The sequence below is a fragment of the Balaenoptera musculus genome, chromosome 7, assembly GCF_009873245.2.
Source record: "Balaenoptera musculus isolate JJ_BM4_2016_0621 chromosome 7, mBalMus1.pri.v3, whole genome shotgun sequence".
In the NCBI taxonomy this organism is placed as follows: domain Eukaryota; kingdom Metazoa; phylum Chordata; class Mammalia; order Artiodactyla; family Balaenopteridae; genus Balaenoptera; species Balaenoptera musculus.
Window position 1 is genome coordinate 21,684,318 of NC_045791.1, and position 25,614 is coordinate 21,709,931.

General features: G+C 36.7%; 1 protein-coding gene across 2 annotated transcripts in view; it reads left to right on the plus strand.

Moving 5' to 3' along the window:
* Positions 1 to 25,614, plus strand: part of THSD7B (thrombospondin type 1 domain containing 7B) — a 751,247-nt gene that overhangs the window by 531,821 nt on the left and 193,812 nt on the right. For both annotated transcript variants that reach the window (XM_036856921.1, XM_036856923.1), the window contains exon 14: positions 14,979 to 15,154. In XM_036856921.1, the coding sequence (XP_036712816.1) occupies positions 14,979 to 15,154 (176 nt within the window). The remainder of the gene's footprint in view (positions 1 to 14,978; positions 15,155 to 25,614) is intronic.

Sequence of the window (25,614 nt, forward strand, 5' to 3'; positions counted from 1 at the left end):
GAGTGCCCCATCAAACAGATGTAGTATTAGGCTATTTTTAATGTCGAAGAATGAGGGCAGACTGAAGTAACCTCAGGTATTAGGGCCCGTTGCTGGCTACATGGGGAGCTAAGGGAGCAAAAAGAACCTTCTCCATCTCGGGAGGGAACACGGTGGTTCCTGGCTCTGCTCCCCACGGTATGACTCTCTCATTCTGTGACTGTGCCTTGGGTCTCCTGAGTCTTTCTTGACAGCCTAGACTGAGCTGCTACGTGCTCTCGTCTTCAGTCCGTGCACATCCCTCTTTTATTTTTAATTTGGTTTCGTAATTTCCCCTATTACTCTATATCCCCAATCCTATTAGCTTCCCTCATATTTTATTTATAACCTTCCAATCCTCTCTGCATCTGCTTGTATTAAAGCCTTTGTATTCCTGAAGTATAAACATAATTATTGAGCTTGTGTTTTAATGTATATTCAGAGTATATATCCATCTTCTTTTTTCACCTTTATTGGAATATAATTGACAAAAGTCGTATATAGTTAAGGTATACAACTTGATGTTTTGATCTACATTGTGAAATAATTCCCATAATCGAGAGAGTTAACATGTACTTCACCTCACATAGTTACCATTTCTTGTGTGTATGGTAAGAGCAATTGAGGTCTACCTGCTTAGCAAATTTCAGGTATATAATGCAGTATTGTTAACTACCATGCTGTATGTTAGATCTCCAGAACTTATTCATCTTGTACAAATGAAACTTTGTACCTTTTGGCCAGCATCTCCCTATTGCTCCCACACCCCCCAACCTCTGGCAACCACCGTTCTACTCTGTGGTTTTATGAGTTCAACTATTGTAGATTCCCCATAGAAGTGAAATCATGCAGTATTTTTCTTTCTGTGTCTGGCTTATTTCACTTAGCATAATGTCTTCCAAGTTCATCCATGTTATCACAAATGGCAGGATTTCCTTCGTAAGGCTGAGTGATGTTTCATTGTATGTATATACCACATTTTCTTTATCTATTCATCCACGGACAGACAGTTAGATTGTTTCCATATCTCAGCTACTGTGAATAATGCTGCAGTGAACATGGGAGTATAGATAGCTCTTTGAGACATTGATTTAATTTCCTTTGAATATATACCTGGTAGTGGGATTGCTGAATCACAGGGTAGTGCTATTTTATTTCTTTGGTTTTTCCCTGATAAATAATTATAGCTAACATTTATTGAACATTTAAAGCAGGCTGTACCTGTCTCTAAATGTTCTCTATTAACTCCTTTTATTCTTATATCAACAGTCTAAATTAGATATTAGTTTTATTACTATGTTACAGATAAGGAAATCAAGGAGTAGAGAGGTAAAGGAGCTTCTATAAGCTTGCTCAACTAGGAATGTCAGAGCTTGTTTTCTCATCCAGGCAATATGGTTCCAGAGTGTGTCTCTCAATTAATATATTCACTACCTCTGTTCATTCCGCTGTATGTAGATTTATTTATTCTTTTGCAGGCACTGCATAGTATTCTATCTTTTACACATATTTATCATTTTGTATTTCTTTTCCAATAGTGATAAATTATCCATGCTTCATTCCAGTCTTAGCCAATCAACTAATGATGTGAACAGCCCTATTATGGCACCTGCACTACAGTATGATCATTAGGTAGCTAGTAAGATAGTATAAGTATAATTTACCAGAAAAACAAAACAAGAACATTAACAAAATAAGGAGGAATATACCAAAATGATAATAGTTGAGAGCGTTTGAAATCTAAGAATGTTTTCTTCCTCCAACTCTTTCTTCTCTTTGCTTTCCATTTCTGTATCTCTACATTTAGAATTGTACTGCTGACAACCCTCAGATTTTGAGTCTCATATATGAAATCAGAGCTAGAGCCAAATTTTTAGGTGTGTGGTCTGTATATTGTGTCCCTGAAGTTTTGCTTAATCTAGGTATGGGTTGGTTTCACCTGATTATTTCCAACAGCTCCAAAACAAAACTTCACACCTTAAAATACCTTAGCTGGTACTATCTCAATTCTCTTAAATGATAAGACTTGAGGATTTTATCTCATCTCTTTTTCTGAATCATCTTTTGGGGCATTAGAAGGATGAGTGCAGTGCATTTTAACTCCAGATGGAATAATTCAGCACTTTCCTGGACCACAGTTATATTCTAAAGATACACAGCCATAGTCTCTGTTTATATGATGATGATTGTAAAGACATCCATATAAAGCTAAGATGGTTGTGTACAGCATGAAATAAAACAGAAGAAGCTGTTTTCCGTGTTTCCTGAATTATATCTCTACTTTTTGAAATTATTACCACATGTTGAACATTGTAAATGTACAGAGTTTCATAATGGAGAGACATGGAAGCAACAGTTTATGGAAGTCCCTCTAAGTCATTTCAAGAGGTAGGACTTTAATATAGGAGGATGGGGAACTCAGAAGGAGGAACATGATTGGTTAGGACTGGAGATGGTAATGAGTTCAATGTGTTTTTCTTTAAAGTCTTGTTAATGTTGCCTCAGTCTCTAGTGGCCTTCAAGCTCTGTTTGTTCAATATTTTAAATATGCCTATTATAATTAGCATGGGACTATTGACATGTACCAAAAGATAATCATTACCTATTCTATTTATTTGATCAACAAATAGACAAAAATTCACATGTGCACTCTCCCCATCCCTCTGTGCAATAGAGGTCTGGGTCTTGATGTGAAAGCAGCATTCTTGCAAAGACTCAAGATGTTGGATCTTCTCCTATAGGGGATTTCTCAAGCTGGGACTATCTTCCTACCGCCCATCCCCATTTGATGCCCAGAAGATGAAGTTATACCTTTTTTTTTGCAAATAAGAATAGCAGCAGCAATGGTTAACCCCTTGTTCCAGACCCTCTAATGCACAAAGCAATTCTTTGAAGTAGGTGTAATAATTACCACCATTTTGCAGATGAAAAAGTTGAGGCTTGAAGGGGTTCAGTGACAGCTGCAAATTAAAACCACTAATAGTAAGTGTCCTGGTTGATTTTGAAATTAATTCTTTCTCATTTTTTAAGCCCATGCCATTATCCACCATGGCACTGTTCCTATCTTATAGAAACTGAGTGCTCGCTGTGTGGTCGGCACTGTTTGGTGCTCTCATTTGATCCTCATAATAATCTTATGCAGCGGGTACTATTACTATTACCATTTTATAAATCAGAGGTGGCAAACGTTTTTATGAAGGTCCAGATGATAAATGTTTTCAACTTTGTGGGTCATACTATCTCTGTCACAGCTAGTCACCTCTGCTGTTTCAGTGGAAAAGTCGCCGTAGACAATGCTTAAACAAATGACTGCGACTTTATTCCAACAAAACTGTATTTACAAAAAGAGGCAATTTGGATTTGACCTGCAAGCCACAGGTGGCCAATCTTTGTTATAGATGATGAAAGTGAAACTTAGAGGATTTAGGTAGCTCTTGTTAAAATGGGGTATGAGCCTAGGAAGGCATGATATCCCATCCATATCTCCTCCAAATTCTCAACCATATGCTACATCATCTTTCTTATCATAGTCTTCATTCCTCTCTCTAGTAGGTTGAATTTTGTCCCCAAAAGGTGTGTTAAAGTCCTCCAGTACCTGTGAATGTGACCTTATTTTCAAATAGGGTGTTTGCAGATATAATTAAGTTAGGGAACTTAGGATGAGATCGTCCTGGATTTAGGGTGGGCTCTAAATCCAATGACTGGTGTCCTTTTAAGAGAAAGGAGAGGGAGATTTGAGACACAGAGGGACACAGAGAAGACAACCTTGTGAAGAGAAGACAGCAGTTGGAGGTGCGCTCCCACAAACCAAGGAAGGTCAGGAGCCACCAGAAACGGGAAGGACAAAGAAGGATTTTCTCCCGTAGACTTCGAAGGGAACACAGCTCTACCAATACCTTAATTTCATACTTCCAACCTCCAGAACTATGAGAGAATACTTTTCGCTGTTTTAAGCCACCAAGTTTGTGACAATTTGTTATGACAGCCCCAGGAAATGAATAAACTCTCTTCTTCTGTCGCTTTTTGTTCTCTCGTCCAAGAGATACTTCTGGTCGCTCTTGAGACTTTTTCCTGGTTTAAAAGGCCCTCTCTCTTTGTGAATTGGAATTATCCACAGTTCCTTGACATGATTACTTTAGCTAGAAGATTGTTGACTATTTCAATTTCAGAAAATTAATTAAAATTAAACATCTCCCCCTCCCCTGCCTCTTCTTTTGTTCATTTAGCAGTTATATCGTTAAATATAATTAAATAAAATCATAAGTTATCTGTTTGTCTACAGAAGACAAGAGAAGCCTAAATGTAAATCTCTGGATTGGCTGATGCACAATCCATTAGGAAACGAATTTATTGGTAAGTGAAACAAATTCACCATTATCAGCAGCATGCGGTATAAATCAAGGCTGGGAGTCCTATTTAATTTTACACCTTGGTGATATTTCAGAGGTTTTTTTTTTTTTACAGTAACTTGCAAGGAGTTAATGTGCTGTGAATTCATTCCAGTACATTGATTTCTGCATTAGCTCAGTGAAAGATACAGTTCTTTGGTGAAAGCAAACTTTTGGAGGTAAATTTGCTTGGTCATGTAATCCATAATTCAGAATTTATAATAACAACTTATTTCGTTGTTCATGAATACAAATTATTGTCTGGATAACCCAACATTCCAGCAGATAAAAAATAATTGGAGTTTCGGGACTTCCCTGGTGGTTCAGTGGTTAAGACTCTGTGCTCCCAATGCAGGGGGCATGGGTTCAATCCCTGGTCGGGGAACTAAGATCCCGCATGCTGCATGGTGTGGCCAAAAAAATAAAATATAAATAAATAAATAAAACTGAATCACTTTGCTGTACACCTGAAGCTAACACAACATTGGTAATCAACTATACTCCAATATAAAATACCATAAAAATGTAAGGTCTAAGGACTAATGTACTGACCAAGAAGACAAGATTTAATATTTAAAAAAAAAAATAATTGGAGTTTCATCGTGCAGTTTGTTCCATGCACACCTTATCACTTGATGAGCTTTGTTCTGTGCTCCAGGGCTTGGAGGAGGTTGTCTCTGAATGGAGGATGCCTTCATCTACCTCTTTCTAGGTATTCTTGCCGTTGTAGGTATTTTTGATGTCTTTTGTTGCCACCTTTAGGAATTATGTTTAAATGCTGGTGTCTGTAATATTCAGGGTACTGATGGCAATAGAACTCCATCCACACAATGAAGCTTAAACTTCAGGACCTGTCTCTTGCATGGGTGTCTTCTAAGGTGGAGCTTTCTAGATAGATTCCTCCTGGCTCCCTTCATATGATGAGTAGGGGGAGCCCTGACTGGCAGGTCTCTGTATCTTCCACCTTTTCCTACAATACAAGAGGCCTCGCTTTATATTGGAATTATGAATTGGGTTTTTGCTTTGCTTTAGTTGGGGGAGAAATACTTAGTTTAGAAATTTAAATGATCATCTAAGAGACTGCAGCGGACGGCAAAGGCATATTTTATCTGAGGAGGCCTGACTACTTGGTTCTAGCCAATGGTTGACAGGCTAGAATGAGGACCCAGTGTTCCCAGATCCTCCACTTTTTCAAGAGAAGCCAGAAATCTTTATTTTCATACAAAATCTCCCAATATTGAACTTTTGGTCTCAAAATAAATATATAAACAAGAAAGTAAATAAGCAGGTAGATAATAAATCCATTTTATTCCAATATAATGTCTGCATTCAGGTCAGAGCTTCCTCTAGGGACCTTTGAGATGGAGCAAAAGGACAAACACTTTTTTTCTAAGTGCATATATTTCTGAATCCCATGGGATACTTAGAAGTATCTATCTACTCATAAACTGGCCATTGCTGGTTGTTAGAATTAGTTATATTTAAGCTGTCTTAACAGGAAATGAAGCTGCTATTTAAAGAGCTGGTTCATTGGTCATTTTGAATAGTCCGTTTTATTTAGACAGTATATTAGCCATGCGTACATCAGAGCTAGTTAATTATAAGTAATATTCTATCATGTTTCATTATGTTCTTTAACAATATATAATAATATATATTACATTTAATATATATTTACATATAATATATTTATATTTTATATTTATATATATTTATAAATTATATATATATGTATATAATTACACTTAGTGGTCTTTTAGCCTAAGGTTTAGCCATTTGTTACTTCACATGTGAATTTTCCAGTCATCTCTTGAGAAGGTGCCCTGTTCTCATGCTGTCTTTTCTTCAATCCAATAGCACACCTGAATTAATGATCAGAATTCTTAACTTTCTAAGCCCTGCAGCATGACTTTCCAATGTGGCTCCACCCGACAGCCAATTTTTTACTTCTCCCCAACCTCAATTCCTGTACAGAAGATTCCTCTGTTGACTTGTGAACATTTGGGGTTCATGCTCATCTTCTTAATTTAATTTGTAAGATCTCTCCTGCCTAGATTGCCTTCTGCATGTCTATCATTTTATCATAATTCTGCCATGCTTTAGAGATTATTTATTTTAAGTTAGGCCATGATCTATTTAGAGTTGTACTTTTGAACCATTAATATGGCAGCTGATCAGACATGGAATGGATTTGAAGAGACTGGAGACCCGGAGTCCAGTTAAGGGGCCATTATAATAGTCCAGGTGAGAGATAATGAGCATCTGGCCTTGGCTGGTGGCAGCAGACTTGGAAAGACAGAGATGGACTCAAAACACAACTGATTGACTGATCCAATACAGAATCACTCATTTTGTCATTGTTATCCTAGCCTTTAATTTACATGGAAATAATCTGGCATGAGAAATGGTACCCAAATTTGAAAATTATTACCCTATAATTTTTCTGCTTAAGCATCTTTACAGAATTATATTTTCTGTCAATCACTAGCATGAAAAACAGACTAAGAAGAAACATTTTTACCTTGCTATATAGCTTTTAGTAGTGGTAAAATATTAGTATGCCACTTATATTGTATGTTAATTTTTCCACAAACTCCTACTTATTATAACTTTTGACCTTACAGTATTAAAGGGGGTTAAAAAGGACACGTATTATACATTTTTATTTTCACATGAGTAAACTGAACAATTGAGGTTTAATATTTTATTTCAGATCACATAAGGTCAGACCTTGATTTATAATCCATATCGCTAGTTTTTTTTTTAAATAATAAAGTATACATTTTTCTGAAATATATATCTATAGGTTCAACTTTTACAAAGTCACATTCTCATTGGATAGTGCTGCCATTCAGACTGTGCTAACTGCTTGTATAGCTTAATCTTGTTTTCTCAGGACATTATATATAGCTTCTCAAAGTACTCTAAATATTTGTTCCATGCGGCTTTTTACTTTGTCTTCTGAAGATACACTTTCCTACGCCAAGGTTGATGCATTAGGGTAAGATAGGTTGTAGTATGGGAACAAATGAAACAAACAACTTCAAAATCTCAGCGGTTGAAAGCCACCAAGATCATTCAGTATCCATGTCCATCCTGCATTGGCTGGGTTTCTTCTTCACTCCAGGATGGGGCAGCCACTATCTGCAACATTTTTGGACCCTGTGGTACAGAGGAAGAAAGAGGGGGGCAAATTACACTCGGGCTCTTAAAGCTGCCACCTAGAAGTGACACACTTCACTTCTGCTCACATTTCATTGGCTAAAGCAAGTAAGAAGATCACACCTAATTTCCAGGGGCAGGGAAGTGTAGTCATACCACGTGTTCAGAAGCAAAACCTGAAATATTTGGAGAACAGCACTGACAACGTGAGGAGAATAGCACTGACTCAGACATGCTCTGAGATCAGCTTTCAGAACTTTGGAAGGAAATATAAAGTATAGAATGTCTGGTGTAAATTAAGTCAAGATTTTCTCAGGGCAAGAAGATATCATGAGAGAACTTAATACAGGCTCTTGCAGCCACAGTTCTACAAATTACCCAGTAATATTGTGTTGTCAGCAATCTGTATCTTTGTAGTGTTTCAAATGCCAAGTTTATTATGTGGTTAAAGAGTTCAGTCACTTTAATTTTAACAGCATTTATTTGCAGTAATGCTAAAAACTGATACATACAGTCCTAATTGAATGGTTCAAATGATTCTGTGTCTAGCATCCCATTTGTCCCTAACATCCTTAATATCTTCTAAGAGCAAAATATCTCTTTTGTCTGCCTGGAGGAACCAGACATGAGGCTGTAAATGCTGAAACTCTGTCTATATGAACAGCTGCAGATACCATCTTGATTAAATTGCCTGGACAATTCAATTTAAAAGATCAGTTCTTTATATGATTTGGTTGATTGATTAAATTGACACTGATACATTTAGTTAGAGCAAGTGAACCAGGTTGAGCAATTAGTCAAAAGCCTGTGTCTATTGCAAAAATTTGCCAATAAATATTTTCACATGAAATACTTAGAAAATTGAAGCCAGAATCCATTTGTTACCTCAGATTGTTGTATAATTTGTATATATTATTTGTATCATTTAATTTAAGTCATTTATTATATACCATTTTTTTTTCTTATTTATAAGACTGCTCTCTAGCAAAATATGAATTTCTTTAAGGCCAGGGTTGATTATCTACTTTGTCACTCTAGCACTAAAGAGAACATTCTGAGGTCATAATAATGATTTTTTTCTACTTGATAGTGAGCTGTGTATCTCCATCAAGTCTGGATTCAAGTTCCCTTTCTAATTCTGACCGGTCTATAAAATGAAGCTTTTGGCCTTGATGACTTTGAATAGCTCATCATCTAAAAGTTCGCCAATAAATTATATTGTTAATTAAGAAAACTGGTTGACACTTAGATGATTTTTTCTGGTAGATGTAATAAAATTTAATACATAATTATGCTGTGAAATATTTGAGTTTTAAGGAATCCAGGAAAACTTTCTCCTTAATGTGACTATTTGAACTTTGTGTAACTTCTCATTCAGCTGTATTCAGGTATCTGATTAGGTTGTGGGCCCCAAATAAGGTATTTTGTTATCTGCAATACCATAACCATCATTTTATAATGGTTAATATTAGAGAGTCTTTGCTGATGCGTTCTTATATATGTAGTAAAGGTATTTTTCTACGAGTAGGGAGTATTTTCAAAAATATTCTTTTAATAACTCAAAATTTTAAAGGAAGAGATAATGATAACTAAGGTGCTTTCTAGCTCTCCCCTCTCAGGCCCCACAGAAGCCTAAACAAGGTTGGACCCATCTTTGAAAGACTGTATCTTTGAAAGAATGTAACTGCTGTTCATAAGCGCTATTCCCAGGCCAAAATATAAATTCACCAAAGCAAGCTGGCAACCTTATTGAGTTTGCACTACATAGCCGCACACTAATGGATTGAGATTTTAAATAAATGTTTAGCAGTTAGTGTTTCCCTTGAGAACAATGGCAAAGTATTGGTCTAATTTCTCAAATTCTTTCTTGTGACAGTATCAGAACATCTGCCCCCATACTTTCCCCACCTCTCCTAAAGGATATCTACTTTAAACCACTCTGACTTAAGTCATCGGATACTTTTAAGTATAGTACATGTTACTAGATAAATAGTAGAACTAAAATGTATAAATTCAAATGATAAATCTTTAAATATTGACAAATGAAGACATGATATCATTTTGACTCACAAAGTTCTCCCAGATCTTCACTTTGAACAGGGAAGAGGTGATCAGCATTTTCTTTATCTTTTCCTGATTTTATTTTTGGTGGTATGTTTTCATTATTTCAGCAAAGTGTCAGTAAATAGAACATTCACTATCTAGGAGGATGTTTGCCATTACTTTACACAGTAGGAAAATATAAGTAAATTAACCTAGGTTATTTCCTCTTAATGTCATCAATATTTCCTTTCACGTCTTCCAAAACAAGATCTTACGGGGGCAGGGGGAGGAGCAGGGGAGCAGGGGCGATGTTAGTACTTGAATGCCAGAGAAAAAAAATGCACAGCAGGTAATATCCTGGGAAGTGGTTTTATCAATGAGACCCCTGTGTTAAGAGAGCAGTGTTTTCACCTACGTCTATTGGACCAACCTAGAGAGCAATATTTGAGGGTTATTTATATAGACTGAAGCCAGGTTCCTGGGCTTCAGCCCTATTGGGTGTAAGTCATTCAATAAATTCCTCCAGTTATAACATAGAGACTCTGTTAATGGATTCTATTCAGTTCATCTTCATCTATAATATCAACAGATCCTTTTTGAACACCTATGTACAATGTATATGGCTTACAAAATCACTATGTTGGGTGCATTCTTTATTGATAATTCTGTAATGACTACTTCCTACTGAATTTCATATGCATACAGATAACTAAAATAGAACATGAAAGCATCCCCAGGCTAAGTAATATGATGGTCCAAGCAGTGTATTCTGCATATAAATTATAGCGTCAAATGTTTTCAGTAGAAAAACTGCTTCTTTCATTGCAACTAGGTTTAGATTTCTGAATGTTGCCAGTTCAGCTAGTCTGTGGTGTATTTTATGTAAATGAGCTTTTAAAACATTAGTGAAGTTTCCATAGTCAGGAATTGGAATTCTCTTATGGGAGGTTAACCTTGTAGGTAGTCACATTTGGTCATACTCTGCTTCCAACAGTTGTTAAATATTAAGTATGTGGGTAGAACTGATCCTTTCCATTATGAGATAGGGATAAGAATATGCAGTTATTAATGGTTCTCACTATGAGCTTTCCTTTGGGGTATACTCTAGCGTGAAAATAACTTTTCTGAAAAATAATTGTCACTGTTGCTTAGACCTGTTGAATTTCAGAATTATTTTATACTCACTGAATTTATGACCTTGACTTTCATAGAGATCCTCTGGGTTTATGTCTTATCATAGGGAATAAAAAGAAAACCAGTATTGCTAAGAGGCTCTCTAATTAAAATCCATCAGTATGCAAGTATATATGAAAATGATTTAAAATCTTATTGAATTAAAAGGCCATCTGATTCAAAATCTGCTTTAAAATAGGATCTAAATAGGCACTCAGTTATTTACAAGTTATTTATATGGAGTCTCCTGAAATTTCATATTTGAAGCATTTACACCATGAGAGTTAATTCTGCTTAATTACTAGTCCTGCTATTTTCATTCAGTAGCAAATGGAATCATTTTCTGACTCAGTTTCTCTGTAAAACTAAGTAATGCCTGTGGCCTATATTTAATCCTATAGTTAGCATTTATTATATACCTAATACTGAATTAACCATCAAAGCTCCTTAGAAAGGACTGTAGAATTGTAACTATGGTAAGCAATAGAGAATTTTAACAATCTCAAATAGACCTTTTTTTTTTTCAGCCTTAGAAAGATCCTTCCTGATGACTCAGGTGTTTGATGTACTCTCTCTTGTCAATGAGTATTATTTAGATACTGTAAAGTCATTCTACTATTAATGTAAGAAAAATATACCTATAATATGAGAGAGAGTGAGAGAGCTTGGAAAGATAGCAAGTGGTGAAAATGGGCCTTATATAAGAAAATGAGTGCCTTTTCCATCTTGATATGAAGATAGAAGAAGAATATGGAAATTCATACAGATATATTCATAGGAAATGGAAGGAGTTCTTCTTATTCATTTCTTTCTATTTTTTTCTGGGAAAGAAGAGTTGAGATCTCAAAAGTGTGAAGATAGGTAGAGAAGGTTTGAAAAAGCTGTGATGTGGAATGGGAGTGAGAAGAAAGCTCAGAAGAATCACCAGGCAGTGTGTGGCATTAGCAGTGCCTTAGTCTCCACTTGATGTCCAGCATTCAGAACAGAGCAGGAAAACAGCTGGACCAGTCTAGATCTGAAGTTTTGCCAGACCGGCATGGCAGAAGGAGCAATGGGGCCAGATGGTCTACTTTACCGGCAAGAGAGTAATTGTAGTAATGAAGGCTAAACTGGATAGAGAAAGGGCAGAGTTTTTCCTGAGGAAAGACATAAATATTATTGCAGAAGATGAAGTAGTCTATGTGGAAAGATTTCAAGATATAGGAGGGGGAAGGGCAGGAGGAAAACAAGTTAGGGAGGTGGTTCTTGGACTTGATTACACATTAGAATTCTCTGGGGATCTTTGAAAACTACCATTGCCTAGGTCCCATCCTCTGAGATTTGGTTAAATTAGTCCATAGTATATCCTGGGCAATGGGAACATATTTTACAGCCAAAGTTGAAAACCCTTGTTTAGAGCCTCTTATAAAGAATCTTACAGTTTTTGCAAAGTGGTTGTCACTTTATTTTCAAGGCAATGGAGAATCAGCAAAGGGTTTAAAAGGGATAGTGTAAATTATTATGTATTTTAGAAAAGTAACTTTTTCCTCAGAGTGACTAACCAATACCAAAAGAGAATGATTAGGAGAAAGGGAGACTAGTGGTGAGAATATTTCAGTGTTCTGGGCCAGAAAGAGTATGATCTTGAACCAAGGATGAACAAAAGAATTATAGAGTAGGGGACATAGTTGTGATGCTTCAGCATAAGAGCTTATTACACCTATTAATATATGTGTAAAATGATGAAGGCTGGTCTAAGATAACTGTGAGATTTTTTATTTTGGATAATTTGCTAGTTTTCAATTGCTGCATAACAAATTACTGTCGACGTAGCCATTCAAAACATTTATTATCTCACTGTTTCCATGAGTCAAGAGTACAGCCATGGCCTCTCTAAATTCTCTGCCTAAGAGTCTCACCAGGCTATAACCAAGATGTGAACCAAGAGTCAAGTCTCAGCAGAGGTGTGACTAGGGAAAGCTCCTCTTCCAATCTCCCTTGGAATTGTTGGCAGAATTCCTCTTCATGCACCTGTAAGGCTGAGACCCCTGTTTTCTTGCTAGCTAACAGCCAAGGGCTGCCCTCAGGCCCTAGAGGCTGCTTGCAGCCCCCTACCCTGTGGCCACACCATAGGCATTTTATAGCATGGCTGTTTGCTTCTTCAAGGCCAGCAGGAGAATTTCTTTCTCCACAAAACAGGCCTGGTCACTCTCTTAAGGGTTTTTACCTGATTAATTCAGGCCCAGCCAGGGTCATCTCCCTTTTGATTAACTCACAATCAATGATTTGGCATGTTAATAGTATCTGTGCATTCCCTTCCCCTTTGCCACATATCATAACCTAATCATGGGGCTGACTGCCTATCATATTCACAGGTCTTGCCCAAACTCAAAGGGAAGAGATTATACAGGCATATACAGCAGCGTACAGGAGTCAGATGTGTTGCAGTTAATTAAGGTGAGGAATATAAGAGAATTAGAATGTTTCAGGAGGAAACTGGTGGCCTCAGTTTTAGATATGTTGAATTTGGGGGTATTTGGGCACCCAATTAGAGTGGATCAGTAGGTGGCATAGAAATTAGTAAAGAGATGGGAATTGGAAATACATGTTTGGTAGTGATCGGTGGAGGTGACAGTTCATCATACAGAGAAAGACTGTAGCAAGAAGTGGGCTGAGGACAGGAGCAAGAGTTAGTAAAGCCAGAACATCTGCATCTGTATTTCAAACCACACCTCTTGATTCCAGTCCAATATCTCATATACAGCTTTTCACTATTCCTCTTTTTTCTTTTGATAATATCCTGCTCTTCCTAGTCTGTGGTCCACTCTTTGTCCTCCTCCCACCTCTAAGTCACACTACACAGAAGTGAGAATCAAGATCTTTCTTTGTGATATCCAAAGAAACCATACAGATGGCCAGTAGGCACATAAAAATATGCTCAACATCACTAATGATTAGAGAAATGCAAATCAAAACTATAATGAGGTACCACTTCACACTGGTCAGAATGACCATCATTAAAAAGTCTACAAGTAACAAATGCTAGAGAGGGTGTAGAGAAAAGGGAAACCTCCTACACTGTTGGTGGGAATGTAAGTTGGTGCAGTCACTATGGAAAACAGTATGGAGGTTCCTCAGAAAACTAAATATAGAACTATCGTATGATCCAGCAGTCCTACTCCTGATCATATATATATGGAGAAATCCGTACTTTGAAAAGATACGTGCACCCCAGTGTTCACTGCAGCACTATTTACAATAGCCAAGACATGGAAACAACCTAAATGTCCATCAACAGATAAATGGATAAAGAAGATGTGGTACATATATACAATAGAATACTACTCAGCCATAAAAAAGAATGAAATAATGCCATTTGCAGCAACATGGATGCAACTAGAGATTTTCATACTAAGTGAAGTCAGACAGAGAAAGACAAATACCATATGGTATCACTTATATGTGGAATCTAAAATATGGCACAAATTAACCTATCTACAATAAAGAAACAGACTCACAGACATAGAGATCAGACTTGTGGTTGCCAAGGGGTGGGGGGAGAGGGATGGACAGGGAGTTTACAGTTGGTAGATGCAAACTATTACATTCAGAATGGATAAACAACAAGGTCCTACTGTATAGCACAGGAAACTGTATCCAATCTCCTGAGATAAACCATAATGGAAAAGAATATTAAAAAAAGAATGTGTATATATATATGTATAACTCAGTCACTTTGCTGTACAACATTGTAAATCAACTATACTTCAATTAAAAAAATAATAAGCTTGCTTTATTTAAAAAAAGGAATCTTTGTGAAAGGCTTGCAGATCACAGGCACTAAGATTGACTCTATTATGCTCTCTATTCCCAGACAGGGAATTGTAGGTCCAGTGGAGGGAGATGGTGTCACCATTAGCCCTGAGCTGCTTCATTTCTTCTTTTTTCATTTCTTTTTATCAGAAAGCAGGACTTGCTGTGCACTTTTCCCTGCTTCCTCAATCCCAGAATTGTCTATGAAGGAAACAGATGGCACAAATTTGGAATGCAGAAATAATCCTATGTATCTGTCTCTGAAATCTTTTGTCTGTTTATTGAAACCTCTGCAGCAGTATTGTTAGGCAGTCTGATCTGTGATAATAGAAACAGAAAGTAAGCTTGATTAGTATATTTTGATCAGACTTTCCTCCATTCTTTTAAATCTTTTTCTTTCAGGTTATATTCAAGAAGAATGTGTCATCCCCTGTCCATTTGATTGCAAGTTAAGTGATTGGTCTAGTTGGGGGTCTTGCAGTTCATCTTGTGTTGGAGTGAGAATTCGATCCAAATGGCTGAAAGAAAAACCGTACAATGGAGGTCGCCCATGTCCCAAATTGGATCTCAAGAATCAGGTAAAGTGCATGAAGCAACAAATACAAAGCTGAAAAAGTATCTCCTTTATTACTTCCTGTTGAAATTGAAGTCATCATCTTGTTATAAGTAGCTCACAGAAAGTTATTACAAGTTCAGAAGAGTGGATAAGGGGTAGAAATTAATATAATAGAATTAGGAAGAGAAGCCTTGCCCACTTCTAGGCAATGCCGAGAACGACTTGGTAATATTAGAAATAATAATGTTTACAAAAATTAAATCCAATTGGTTTTTAAATTATCTTGAAATGTCATTTGATTAATCATGATATTATGAAAGGGTGTGTGTGTGTGTGTGTGTGTGTCATAATGTTGGGAGAATGTCAGTTACTTTATGGCTATAGATACAATTAGTGGTCTCATCCACATACTCCAAAAATGGTGTTCTAATTTTCCCGCACCTAACTCTTCATACTAATTTTCTTTGTTCTTAATCTTGTCAGTGTTTCCACAGCTCTTCATGTCTCTTCTGAGCTATTTCTCTCCCTTTTCCCCCAAGATCAAAGCTGTTTTCATAAATGGAACCCTGAAGGATACTCTTCCATGTAGATATCTAATAAAATTGCCATCCTAAGCAATCAAAGTTGATTAGAGTATTTCAGTTGGCCTTACCTACATAATGGAGTCTAAGATTTAATTAAGAATTATAATAAAGAACTAAAATTTCTCCCATGATTGCATACTGTTATTATATTAGGACTGATATATACATTTTAATCAATTGAATAGGTGGAGTACAAGATGATGATTGCTAAAAGTTCTTTATTCTTAGAGACGTGAATTGTGTCTTATATGGGTCTGTAGATTCTTTGTGACTCTGAAACTTTTAAGAAAATAGCTACACAGGCTTCTGTTCCTAATTCTATTGTATTCATTTCTGCCCTCTTAACTCCATTTTGATTAGACTTTCTATACAAGTTGTTTAATGGAAGGGAAATCCACGCGTCTGTTGTTAATTAATTTGAATAGTGTATCTAGTACTGCTTGTATGTAGATACCATTTGTCATTTCAAGACTGACATCTCTAGCTATTTTTTTCCTAGATTTTGATAAAAGACACATAACTCACTGAAAATGAAAAATTATCATACTGGCAAAAAATATTTATCTTCCAAGACAGGGCATAGTATTAGGCGAGTCTTGCTTTTTAAGGTTACGTGGGATAAAAGGATGACCCTGGTTTCTTCCTTCAAAGCAGATATAAAGCATATTGGGAAAAAAATGATGCAGAGGATTGTAAAATCAACATAAAGGTTGCCAAAAAAAACTTCACAAGTACAGTAGATTGGGGAAGGGAAAAGTGGGATATGATTAATGAAAACAGGAGGGAAATAATCAGAGCAGAGAGAGTCTGAGGAGAGAAGCCTCTTCAGTATGAAGAAAGGAATAATACAGGTTGATGGTCAGGAGAAGAACTTTCAAATGAATACTCATATGAAGGTATGAAGGCTATTTGACCTTCCCTAGGGGATTTTCCAGGCATTTAAAAAGGGAAATGACTACTAAGCATTTATAGTTATAAATAATGTATGAAAATTCTTCTCTCTCCTGGACACCAATGAAACCTAAGCCTTTATAGCACTAGCATTAAACACTAATTTTAATATGCTAATTTTATGAACTAGGAAATTATCAAGTGAGTAAAAGGACTTCATTGGAGCACAGACGCTAAAACTGTATTCTCAGTGTGTATAGGCAAATGTATGGAAATGTGTCTATCAAATTTGAGAGTATGCGTAAGATAAGGGTACTTGTAAGCCTGTTATGACTTAAAGGAAACTTGTTCTAAACACTTAATTGACATATAACACTTGTAACCTTAAGAAGTAGTACATGCTGAAAATTAAGCCCAAGTTCAAGACTAATTTAGATAAGTCCCATATGTGAACACTAAGCGAGGGTGGGTTTGTCCGCAGGAGCTGTTTCTAGCTTTTGAGTTCGGGAAGGAAATTGTAGCGTTCCAAAGACATTTGTTGTGATGCTCGGAAGTGAATCCTGGGATTTAATTATCAGAAATCAAATTTAGTGTAGCATATATTCTGATGTAAAGAGGTTTCAGGTATCTAGAATGTATGTGGCTTAAACTTGAATTGGAAAACTTCACCCCAATCCATACTTTATATTTTAACATAAGTTAATTGATCAAGACAGTAAATCATAAGCCCTCCGTCTCACTTGTAAATATGTGAATGTCAAGGAAAAATGCTATTGTAAAAAATCCTAAATTTAAAGGAAATTGTCCCCAGAGCCCTTCCTTTTCTAAAGAAAGCACACTTTTACCTGTAAGTATATTTGTGGAAAGCTATCTGTGGACTTCATTATGTATTTGCTCTTATACATGGTAGAATCCCCTTTGTGTGTGTATGTGTGTTATATATTGAAATTTGTTGAAGTTATCCATATTTTCTTAATTCATCTGAATATAAATTGGGTTGTCAGGAATCTTCATGATTTAGGAAGTATTCCTCAGCTTCTATTATTTATGGCAATTCTTCTTTAGAAGAGCTCGCTATTTGTTTCCCTGAGCTGGAAATATGATCTAGTGAGAGGTACACCCACTGAGGCTGTTTTTTAAAGTTCAGTTTTACTACTGGCCTTAGGTTATTCCTTTCCAATTGGTTTTTAGGTCTAGATTTATTTTTCTATTTTTGGAACCAGATTAATCCTCTCTCATCAATTCACCCATAAGTAAGAGCTTACAAAAAATGTAACCAAATTATAGCAGTAAGAGAGGTACATATCTTTAATACCTGTGCATGAGGAAAATTCAGTATATGGCATATTGAGTCTAACATACTGTTTGTAAAAAAAAAAAAAAAAAAAAACTTTCTTATGTGTGTGTATATATATATATATTATGCATATGCTATGTAAATGTTAGTATACCTGCATGTCCTTAATCATTCTCCTCCTTTGCTTCTCTTTAGAACATGAGGTCTTTCTGAGGGCAAGGGCTGTCTTTCTACTTTTGTAACTCATTCTAGCCCCTTGTACACCATCCTGTGGATTGTCAAATTATGTTCATTGGATGCTTTAGCTGAAAAGAAACCTTCTCTCTGGATGAGTGTGTGGCTAGCTCCATAGAAAGAAAAAATATTTTAGAACTCTGATCTCTTAAGCTGCGATTTGTCATTCGAATTGTCAAAAAACATGAGCTCTTTTAGAAGAAAGAAAAAAGAACCTCCACATTATTACTGCCCAAAGAGTCTTTCACGATTTGCCTGAAAAATCCTGGGTGTTTGCATCCCCACTGAAATCTAACTCAGTGATATAAATGAAAAGGTTGGCATTATCTACACAAGCTCGTAAACTGCTCTGAATCTGTTTGTGAAATCAATATTTATAATCTCTCATAAAAAAACCTCCATTTTAAACTAAAACCTATCAACATGATAGCTCTTTCTCCAGAAGTGCCCAAGTGACAGCAGTACTTTGGTGGCTTTCTGCTAAGTAGATTTGTGATGATAAATAGCTCGAACATGCAGCTGACCCAAAGCTTTTATTTAGTTGGAAAACTGCTAAATAGTTTATTGAATTATCAGGTCAGTTGACTGATGCCCTTGACTATGCTGTGCATAATCAAATACATAATATATTTTAATTTTTTATAGTCTATAATGTGGTGAGTGGATTTAAGTGCACTTGTATTGTATCTTTTTGTTGTCTTTTTTCTTGTGGAGTTCTGCTTAATAGGAGATTAAATATGGGGACATTAAAGCTCCATTGGACTTACATTTCCCTTTATGAGTTCTTTACACAATTGAAGGCAAGGGAGTGCCAGGAAATTCTATGTTGTTTATATGTTGCACATTTGTGTGTCCCGTGTGCTGGAATAAAAATCTGACAGCGAGATTCATTCTCTGTACTTTTTAAAATGCATCTAGTTAAACACAATTTTGAAAGAGTTTTGATTATGCTTGCAACTGAACGAGTGGATATAAATTAAATATATGGGTTTTCTAGAAACACCTGCTATTTTAAAGGTGTCTTCTCTCCAAAGAGAAGTGGCCTGAATTGGAAATAATGAGTATAATGAGTTTTCTTTTCCATAGCAGGGTAATACTATTTTAGAGAATACTTTCTTTCCAAAGATAAACAGGTATATTTTCGCAAGACCATTTCTCCCTTATAAGGTGGCTTTGGATGAGAAAATTTTCTATAGAGAAGTATCTTATGCTCATTTTGATACTGCTTCATTAATTATTAGTAGCATTTTAGGATGTGGAAAGAGGATAACTGTCATTCAAACTGGATGTTTGTTTACCCGGAACAGTATGGCTCACTTAAAGTTTAGTTTGATTTAACCAATTTTGGCCTCTTGCTTCTTTTGGACCTGCCCGACTTCCACTCATCCTAACCTAGCCCAAATCATTCCTGGCAGAGTCCTGCTCACTTTGGACTTAGCACTTTGGCAGGAGCTCCAGACCATAATGGAGCAAGAAGTCATCGTCTTGAGCGTTAATACGGAAGGCCCACAGTTATCCATGATGAAGTACATTCAGGTGTACCGTTCTTGTGTCGGGAAGTAGGGGTTGGTGACTGCACCTTTGAGAAGAACTTGTTTTAATTATGAAATATCATATGTCATAAAATTAAGAGATGCAGAGTGATTTATTCTTCAGGGTTACTTGGGAGGATTATGTAATAAAGGCAGATACTCCTAAAACGTTTTACTTCTCGCCAACATACTAATTATGATAGCAAATTATTATACTAATTATTATACACCACACCCCATCTCAGAGGCAGAGTGAAATGACTTCTAAAGGCTGGTGTTCAGCCATTCATACCCTTTATGCCTGTCTGCCAACCCAAACGCTGTGCTCTCAAGTTGTGACGTTGCACTAACTGAGCTGCGTAGAGCCTGCAGGAGAGGCAGTTTTTCTTTTTTGTTCCTGCCCTGTCACCATTTCCAAGCAAAAAAATTATGTTTTCTTCTCAAGAGATTCCTCTCCGCCACACTTGTGTCTACACATATCCTATTCTTGATCATAGGACTACCCCTCATGCTTGTTGAAATCTTTTGCAATTTTGATCATTTTTCTTGAGAACTGCCAGAATCACTCATGAGAAGCAATTTTCCTCTGTTGTCCACTCTCTTGTCTTTTACTGTGTTTTTTTAATACTGGGTATTGCTACTCTGCACATATTCAAACTCATTTTTAGTTGTTATGCAAGGGGCTCCTATGTACCTCTAGAATGTTCTCTACTAAGCTGGCTTGGCAAATTTCCCTAATGCTGTCCCTAGGCAGGGTTTCCAGGATTGGCAGGAGACAGCTATAAAATTGTGAAACAGGCAAATTTTGTCAAATTTTATCTTTGGAACCCTTTCAGTGTGCTGTCATACCTCATGTTATCCCTAGCCTCTGAACTCCTGAAGTTCTGAAATATTATATTAGATAACATCAACCTCAGCAGGAAATCACATCATCTGTATTGGAAATTTTGCAAAACTATCTTCTTAACCAGGGACTTCAAGTAGAAGTGCTTACGTAGTTTTCTAGAAAAAAATATTGACAGAACCTACTTTTCAGATCTTTCCTGAATAATCCTGTCTTTTAACCTTTAAATGCAAAATGGAAACTTCCTTCCTCCTCTCATGCATTAAAAAAATATGGCCTGACTTTAACCACAAGCATTTAGAAAGTTAAACCATGTATTGATGGGAGTGTAGCACCTTCTAAAAATAACTTGCTTAAGACTCCTTTAAAAGAAAGATTCTAAATGGCATGTTCATTCTCTAGATCTTTTTTTATTGAGATAAAATTGACATATAACACTGTGTAAGTTTAAGATGTACAATGTGTGGATTTTTATACATTTATATATTGTAATATGACTACCACCACCATAGCATTAGTTAAAACACCTCTCACATCACATAATCATCATTTCCTTTTTATGGTGAGAATAATTAAGACCTAGTCTCTTAGCCGCTTGGAAATTTATAATACAGTATTGTTGACTGTAATCACTATGCTGTGCGTTAGATCTCCAGGACTTATTTATCTACTAATTGCAAGTTTATACCCTTTAGATTTTTCAAGCTTTATCCCACTATTAAATTACCAGAAAGCAAGTTACCTAGGTCCTGACTAGGTCCTGTGATAGATCCCTGCAGAAAAGCACTTGTTGAATCATGATTTAATTTTTCTGTATGACTTAAGAGTCCATATAAAAATAGTCTCCCTGAGAAGCTTATCTAAATCTTTTGGAATATAGAGTATTGCTTCATAACCTTTACTGATCGTAAGAGTAGAAAAATCACCATATGGGTGGGGGAAAAATTGGTATAAAAACAGTTTCCCGGGCCCCTGCTCTGGAAACTGTGGTCAGCACAGAGTAAGTTCAGGAAAGTGTATTTGTTTTTTTTGTTTTTTTTTTAACATCTTTATTGAAGTATAATTGCCTTACAATGGTGTGTTAGCTTCTGCTTTATAACAAAGTGAATCAGTTATACATATACAATATGTTCCCATTTCTCCTCCCTCTTGCATCTCCCTCCCTCCCACCCTCCCCATCCCACCCCTCTAGGTGGTCACAAAGCACGGAGCTGATCTCCCTGTGCTATGCAGCTGCTTCCCACTAGTTATCTGTTTTACATTTGGTAGTGTATATATGTCCATGACACTCTCTTACCCTGTCACATCTCACCCCACCCCCTCCCCATATCCTCAAGTCCATCCTCTAGTAGGTCTGTCAAAAAGAGTCATGTACCAAAATGTTCATTGCAGCTCTATTTACAATAGCCAGGACATGGAAGCAACCTAAATGTCCGTCGACAGATGAATGGATAATGGATAAGGAAAGTGTATTTGTTAACAAAGCTTTGTCTTTGCTCCTTTTTCTGGTCAGGCAAATTGAGGAACACTGCTGATTTGAGAGTCTTGTCACTGAGGCTACCATTTTTGCTGAAGTCAGCTCTGGAAAAGAATTTCTCTGCAGTTGACTTAGCCTGCCCTTTCTAATATCAACAATGAATACAACCACTAGTTCTTTGCTACTCAAAGCAAATCTGGGAGGAACCTCCCATTTTATAGAGGAGGAGACTAAGGCTTAGAGGGGTGTAATTACTTGACCAGCTTTGCCCACTGATGTGTATAATGGGCTAAGAGTCATTCAGGTCTGAGGTCAAATGCTACCCTGCCATCTTCTAGCTGTGAGAACATGAGAAAATTATTTAACCTTATTGAGTCTCAGTTTCATGTTCTGTCAAATGGGTATAACGATAACAACTACCTTGTAAGATTATTGTATTAATTAATATAAAATGAAAATAATGTTGTTTGGCAAATAGTTAAGTACTTGATAAATGTTAGGATTATGTTTTCTTGGTCTCTAACACATAATTTCTGTTTCCAGTTCAGTTTGTTTTCATCTGTATTACCTTTTAGACCTAAGTTATACAGATTGCTTTTCTTTGCATATTTAGCTACTGGAATATTTGAAGTCAAATATTTTAGCTGTACTCACTCAGCTTATATATATAGGAAAATCTACTGTCACTGCTTCCTGTATGGGAAGTCTGCTTTATTTTATTTCTAAATATCTTATTTGGCATTGCATTTTTTTTCCTGGTGGCAAAAAGGGATGTAACTTTTTACATGTTTATAACTAATTTTCTATCAACTTGTGATTCTTTGGATATAAATGTTTTTATTAAGGTGTGTAACAGAAAGATACACAAATCATTATGGGTAGAGCTCTATGACTTTTCACAAATCGAATCTTCCCATTCGATTACTACCCACATCAAGAGATAATACTTTATCAGTATCTCACGTGCCTCCTTTTGAGCTCCAACTCCTTCTCTACCACCTTCCTCTCACCAAATAGAACTACTCTTCAGACTTCTAACAGGATAAATTTGTTTTATCATTTAAAAAAAACTTTACATGAATGGATTCTGCACTATTTTGTGTCTGCCTTTTTCTCCTCTGCATGATGTTTGTGAGATTTATCCATGTTGCAATGTATAGCAATATTTTGTTCATTTCCATTGCTTTATGTTGTGTCCTTGTATATATCCCATTATTAGATTATATATACCACATTTTATCTGTTCTCATTAATGGATGGACATTTGGGTTGTTTCCAATTTGGGGTTATTACAAATAACCCTGCTGCAACCATTCTTGTACGTGTCTTTGGTGCTCACGTGTGTGCATTTCTGTTGCATACAGACCTAAGAGTTGAATTCCTAGGTCATAGGCTATGCATATATTCAACTTCAGTAGATAATTGGCATTTCATTTTAACTTGTAAACTATCACAGATCTTTCTAAACATAGCTAGTACATAATTCTAGATAATGACTTGAAATGTGACCTGTCTGACATCATGAAAAGAGGTATGAAAGCCATACGGATGCATTAAATGTTTATCTCAGCACATCCCATATCACCGCACATCAGTGACTGCTGTCTCCTCCCACGTATGTCTCTCCTCCCAAAGAGAACAAATGTATGAGCATCGCCTTCTTGCTGGACTCTTCTCATGTCTCTCCTAAACAACCCTCATACCCATCATACTTCCTCTGCCTCTTTCTTGTTACCTTCAGCATAAAGCACAAGCTACATGATATAGTTTATAAGACATTTCATGATCTGGTCCCAATCACATTCTGTGAGCTCAGAGTCGTGGTCAAATCAGCAAGGCCCTCAGGCCAGGGAAGCTGCTGATGAGTCAAGGGGAAAGGGTCACTTCTGTCTTTCTATCCCCTCATCAGCCCTCATACAGCCTTTCTCTAAAGAGTGAGAATTTCACATTCTCATGATGATCCTATAAGTCAACTGATTGTTATCTAATATGATATCTTTTAACAAAAAATGCCTTTCAATTACAAATCACCATTCTTTAATGAAATTAGATACTTGGAATGACTTTATCACCCTATCTCTAGAAGCTACTCATCAAATTCCCTCTACACTGGATTAAAATCAGGCCCATTTACCATTTAAATATAGACTGCCCAAGGCAGATTGGAGTTGTTGCTTTCTTCCCTGAAGAAAAGTCTTTCTCTTAGAGGACCAGGGAAGGGACATCTGTGCTGAAAGCAAGTATGGAACCAATTGCAGTGTCTGCCTCCACAGGGTGTCCCTAGACAGCAGAAGTATCGTCCACAGCCAGCTTCCACGCTAATAGGCACCGATCTTGTCACCCTTAGAAATGAAGGCAAATTAGTTTGAATAGCAATCTTAGGAAAGAAGTGTCAATTGAGCTGACTCTCCAGTGCACTGGTCAGAAGGGAGCCAGCAGGGATCGCATGTCATAAACTAGAATGGCAACAACACAGTGAAAATTGCTTTTTTCTTTTCTCTGTTTGTGGAGCAAGGGAACACAACTACATGGAAGTCATTGTTGGTCCAAAATTTTATAGTTTGTTTATTTGAAAGGACACTTGATACTAGCATAAGTGTATTTTTGAACTTTTAAATCTTTGCTCAGATTTAGCTTCCAAATATGACCTACCCGAGCACCTGTTTCGACTTAGGATGGGGTTATGTCCAACTAAACCCATCATAAGTTGAAAGTATCTTAAGTTGAAAACACATTCGACACATTTACCCTAGCAAACATCACAGCTTAGCCTCGACTGCCTTAAAAGTGCTCGGAACACTTACATTAGCCTACAGTTGGGCAAAATCATCTAACACAAAGCTTATTTTATAATGAAGTGTTGAATATCTTATGTAATTTACTGAATTCTGTAGCAAAAGGGAGAAAACAGAATGGTTGTGAGTGTATTGGTTGTTTACCCTGGTGATCGCTTGGCTGACTGGGGGCTGCTGCCCTCTGCCGCTGTCCAGCACCACGAGAGACTATGAACCATATATCGCTGGCCCGGGAAAAGGTCAAAATTCCAAATTCGATGTATGGTTTCTACTGAATGCATATTGCTTTTGCACCATTGTAAAGTCAAAATAATCGTTAAGTCAGGGACCATCTGTACTGTATTCTGTCTCCCTCACCACCCTCACTCCTTCCATTCACCCTTACTTAGCTCTCCTTTTCCTACTATATGATTTCCTCATTTATTCTTGGTTTTATTTTTTGGCTGTCTCTCCACACCACCCCCCAAAACAGATATACTGCCCAGTTCTCATTGAGCACCTTGAAAGCTGACAATAGTGTTGTCTTAGGTTGGATTCTCCCAGAAGCAGAGCCTGAGATAGGATTCAAGAACAAGAATTGTGTTTATCAAGTGCAGGGCACACCATTAGGGTAGAATAAGAAGTGTCACAGGGAAGGGAAGAAACAATATGGTACCTGTGTTACGAAACCAGGTACCATAGTGGCCACCGAAGCCTAAACTCTGGGAGACTGTTCAAAACACATGGTTTGATCAGACCCGAAGAGCCAGGAAACTGGGATATTTGTATGGAAATTTCTGAGAGTCCCTCATTGAAGAGAATGTTCAGTCTATGCACTTTGGGCTAAGC